General features: G+C 33.7%; 1 protein-coding gene across 1 annotated transcript in view; it reads left to right on the plus strand.

The window, feature by feature from the left end:
* Positions 1-1,165: 1,165 nt before the first annotated feature.
* The window catches only part of LOC108751008, a 7,181-nt gene continuing 3,112 nt past the window's right edge, over positions 1,166-5,234 (plus strand). The window contains exons 1-2 of the mRNA XM_018490929.1: positions 1,166-1,456; positions 3,128-3,245. Of these exons, the coding sequence (XP_018346431.1) occupies positions 1,286-1,456; positions 3,128-3,245 (289 nt within the window). The 5' untranslated portion in view covers positions 1,166-1,285. The remainder of the gene's footprint in view (positions 1,457-3,127; positions 3,246-5,234) is intronic.

Here is a 5,234-nt window from a genome sequence, read left to right on the forward strand (position 1 = left end):
TATCAGGGAAATTAAAGTGAAATATATTATCCATAATACTGATCGTGTAGGTTGTAAAAATATTAAAAAGATTGATGCATACTGTCAGTATTAATGATTCAGTATATTACTGATCAGCATTATTGACCTTGTAGGGTCACCTATTTGCAGCAATATCGCTACAACGTTGCAACATATTGCAATATAATGCATTTTCAGAAATATTGTTAAAATGTAGATATGTTGCAGCAATATTTAAAAAAAATTCTGCAAATATTATATATATATATATATAAACTACTGATTTTATACTTGAAAATAATTGTATATACACACATATACATTTTATAATTGTCGAATATGCTACAATTGAGCGTGTTGAATGGCAAAGTAGCTAGCCTGCTCGTTGAATGATTGGCGAGCAGTGATGGACTTTTGACTTTGGGCTTCATCAAAAATCTGCCCTATATTTTTACCAATTGGCGGTCTAGCTGAGTGCGATGTCCATAGACTCTTAGCTTATAAGATAGACTCAGCATGTCCCCATAGTATAGAAATAAAGCAAAAAATAAAGAAATAATATAAATTCGCAATTGCATTATTAATAAAACAGTATATATAGTACGTATTTTGTATAATATAGTATACATATTCTATAGAGTAAACGTATATATAATTTTCTTCCAAATTTTCTTAATATTTAATAATTCAAAGTTATCCTTAAGATAATAGAAGATTTGAATCCTCTCTTTCTTTGCTCATCTCTGCCTTATATGCAAAGAACGAATGGTTTCATGTTGAATCTAGCTAGCTTTCATGCAAATACGTCTATTATTCATTGTTAAGCAATATTCAAATTGAATCTTCGGCAAAAGGTTAATATAAGACGTGATTAAATCAGTCGCCAAGCCTCTTGGTTTATAAAATTCATTTTATACATTTTTCTCTCAATAAAGACATGTTCAAAGCTTCATGTAATCATCAGTAAACGATATGTACAGGAAATCACACAATTTATTATTTCATAATAATGAATTAAGAAAATAATTATATACGGGATTGAGCGTATTTGCAATCCGCCTACACAACGCGAATAAAGCGTTCTTATTTTCATAGATTGAACAAATTGCACGTACAGCAATGCTTTTCTACGTCGATGTAGGATATCCCCACCAGATATTCAACAAGCATCGAGTTCCCGCCAGCTGATCACCAGTCGCCTGTTTCGAATCGCGCGGGATCGAACGCGCTCGAGAGCTCGTTGATCTCTATCTCTTTCTTTCTTTCTTTTTTCCCATTTCGCGCGATGTCCCACGACCGATGCGTGCTTGCATTCCTCTTCGGTTTGTTGGCGTTCCTTCCGCCACGCGAAACTCACTGTGCCACGAACGTCACCGATATCGCGGAGCAGATCCAGGCGGAGAACGCACTGGCGAAACTGGTGAAGATGTTCTCCAAACCGGGCGCGTTCAAGCGGGTAAGCCGGGGGATGTCGAACGGTGGTCCCAGTTCCTTAAAGTTATTCCAAAATTATTATTATTATTTAAATTTTTAATATTATTAAATTATTATTTTTAAATTATTAACAATAAGAATTTTACTGAACCGTACATTCAAAAATTCAACAATAAGAAATAGAAGTAGTGGCCGTAACGATAAAATATAAATATGGTATATATACAAGTACATATATAGTGTATACAGGAATTCAGATTGAATTGATTATTTAAGCATTAAAGATCTAACTTTGACCGGCCATTACTTCTATTTCTTATTGTTGAATTTTTAAATTATTATTATTTTTTTAATTATCCGAGATTGTACTGTGATAACACTCACTTACATATCCTAATCTTTCAACGAAATCTTTAAAATCTTTGAGCATTAAGAATCTCGTGACAAAATAATTGTGAGCGAAAATGCACGTATCTGTCGGTTTTGGCAAAGTTCGATTCAGCTGGAATTTTATAAGATTGAAACACACGAGTGTATTTGTGTCACGCAAAAATGGAAAAGTCGGTACCTTGATGAAAAGGCCGTTCGGTTTTTACGGATTCCTTCTGTAAGTCGAATTTATAATTCCGAACAAATCGTCTCGTTTGTGATGCAACCGTCGCATGAGAAATAAACGCGTCCGGCATACAAGGAGAAATAATCATCGGTGTATCCTATTACGCTTGTAATAACAAACGTTCAACTTAATCTCTCTTATATCCGTTTCCACCAATATAGATTAACTTAAATCTTGGTTCAACTTATGCTTCATCTTTTTCTAATTTTAATGCCCATTTCTACTAATGTAATGTTTAATTTTAATCTTGGTAATCAACTAATTCTCTAGATCTCTTTCTAGTTCTAAGAATTAGAGAGAAAAAGATGAAGAATAAATTCAACTGACAATGAGATTAAAGTTATGGACTTTCCACAATAAGCCATTATCTAAGCTTTAAATCTCAAGCCATAAGAAATTGACGAATCAAAGTCGATATTCTTCTCACATTCGACTGTGTCGAAATCGGTCAATTTCTTACGTTTTAAGACTTAAAGCTTGGATCTTACTGTAGAAAGCTACATTGATAGAAACGGGCTTTAGATTGTAAAAAATATTCCGAGATTAAAGTTAATCTTCATTGATGGAAGTAGGTACTAGACTACGGTTTGATTCATGCTCACAATACTCGTGAGCTGAACATATTATTTGTCCTTATTTAATTATTCTGGTAAATAACAAAGATAAAATAATATTTACAGCGTTAATCACGAGCATGACTCAGACCAGCCTTAAGTGCACGAGGTGTTTTTCGGCACAAATTCAAGATTTTTAAAAATGTTTCGATTTTAACTCGTTTTTTAATCTCAATTTTTTAATTTTAATCGCTAATTAATTGTAGACTTTTTTTACAAGAACAAGTTAAAACGATTTTCAAGCTGCGAGCGATCAAAAACGGACTTTCTCGAAGTAGAACTTTCTATCGACGATTGCGAACGCAACGCGATAAAGATTTTTTTTTTAAATCCGACGGTGCGTTTGCGAATTAATTGATGACTAACATTTGTCGAAATGAGAATTTCATAACAGCGGCGAACATTCGCGATGGAATTCTCAGTTCAGTGATATAATAGCGATATAATGACGAAATATTTTTAGATCGACGCGATACTTGGTGAGAATACTATCGAGGCTTCGTTCACGAGCTGTCCTATGGGCGAAGAGGGCTTGGAGTGTCGAAGGGCGGAGGCTCGACGATCGGTTGACTGTCCTCGAGGTAAATCCTCGTAACCGTCGCGGCAACGTAATGCGAGCGTACATCTGACCGCAATTCCAATCCGCACACGATACCGTTAGCGAGCTTCCTCGCTATTACGAAAAGAAGAAAAAAAACATCGCTATTTGCTGCTTTAACAATAGAGATTCTGACCTTGACAATAGCCGCTCCCAGATGACTATGTTCGCCGACGCAGCGTTAATGTCGCGCAACGCCTCGCCTCGCAATCCTCGCATCCCGGTAGCTGCGCAAAAATAACTGGGGTATTATCATAAAATATTAGAGCGTTATCTAATTTCGAATGTTGGCTTAAACGGACTCGAGTGAAGCGACGGAATTAAAATTCATGCGTTTCAAGATTTAAATTTATCTTCGGATCTTAATTTAATTACCCAGCCACAGAAATGATTAATCGAATCGACGTTGATTCGATAATCGTTTCTGGCTGGGTTAGTAATATCTGATAACTAGAACGATATAATCATTCACAGAAGGAAGAGCGCCGTAGTTGTATTTTAGGTCTGTATCACGCATCGCACCTTTCTCTATATAATGAGTTCAAATGAGAACAATTTAGTTCATGGCAGTTGTGCCTCACGAGATTTCAAGCAACGTCGGAAGATGATATCAAGACGTTTGTTTGACATGCTTGAGATTTCAATGAATATTCAAATGCCAGATCCTCATGGAACATACACATTAGAATTTGCTGCTGTTTTATCATTAGTGCTTGAGAAAGTCTAATTGCTATAACTAGGTGACAGTGACACACGTTACATGCAAGCACTTTCAAGTTAATTATATATATGTTCGTACATGTAGAGTGCACGCGAAATATGGCAGCGATTCTCAAGGCTCGAATACTGCATGGGCGAAAACTTTTGCGATCAAAACATTCCTGAATATACCAAGAAAACTATGCTAGTTTCAATTGAACGAAATTTATTATCTTTTGTAATTTTCCTCTTTTATTCGTTTTTGAGTCAGACAAACATTAAAATGTGGTGAACGTATAAAATTCTTTTCTATCTTTTCATAGTCCTGATAAAATGGACAAATATATCAAAGTACAAAAAGATATTTATCCCCATACATCTAAGAGTAATGTAGTTTATAAGATTTCGTGTAATAATTGTATGCGAACATTTCCGGTAATTAATTTTGTGCGGAGATTTTTATGATAAGTTAATCTATATAAGTATAGTCTGAAGAGGGCTCAATCCGGTAACCGAAACTTGAAATTTATTTGCATTTAAACTGAGTTTTTATTTTATTATATTTTTTCAATTTTACTTTTCTCTATTTGTAATTTATTTTTTTTAATTGTGTGACAATTAAAAAAATGTGTTTGACTCTTAGTTTGCCCTTTATTTATTTCGTATCAAATTCACAAGATATAAACTTATTGACTTATTCAATATTATACATATCGGTAATTACTATTAATTACTTTAAAGATTATGTAAGTTATACTCAATGTAATCGAATTTCACTTGATGTTGAGTAATGCAGCTTAAAATAATGCAAACAAATGCATCATCTTTTTCGAATAATTCCACGCGAAAAATTAAATTTTATTCTTAATCCATAACAATTGCGCGATTGAGAAACATCTCGCAAATGTCATTGCCGAGAATGTGTTCTGATTATTTACAACCAGTCTTTGAGTAAAAAATATATGTGTGCGATATCTCACACGAGAAAATGTTTAACTCGTAAATTTTTTTCATCTCATTCTACATTCTTCGCAATAATCCCGACTGCTTCGTGCGACTATATATACTTCGCCTTTATGTCACAGGTTTGCAAATACGACATATGTAAGACGATACAAAATATATAACGGATAAGAGAAAGTAATACAGTAAAAGTATCGAAAGATAAATTCATATGTCGTTTTTTAACTTTACAACTGAACGCAAAACAGGTTTTAAATTTAAATGTTTCAAAAAATATAAGAAAATGTTAATATATATATATATATATATA

This window comes from Trachymyrmex septentrionalis, unplaced genomic scaffold (genome assembly GCF_001594115.1).
Source record: "Trachymyrmex septentrionalis isolate Tsep2-gDNA-1 unplaced genomic scaffold, Tsep1.0 scaffold40, whole genome shotgun sequence".
NCBI classification, from domain to species: domain Eukaryota; kingdom Metazoa; phylum Arthropoda; class Insecta; order Hymenoptera; family Formicidae; genus Trachymyrmex; species Trachymyrmex septentrionalis.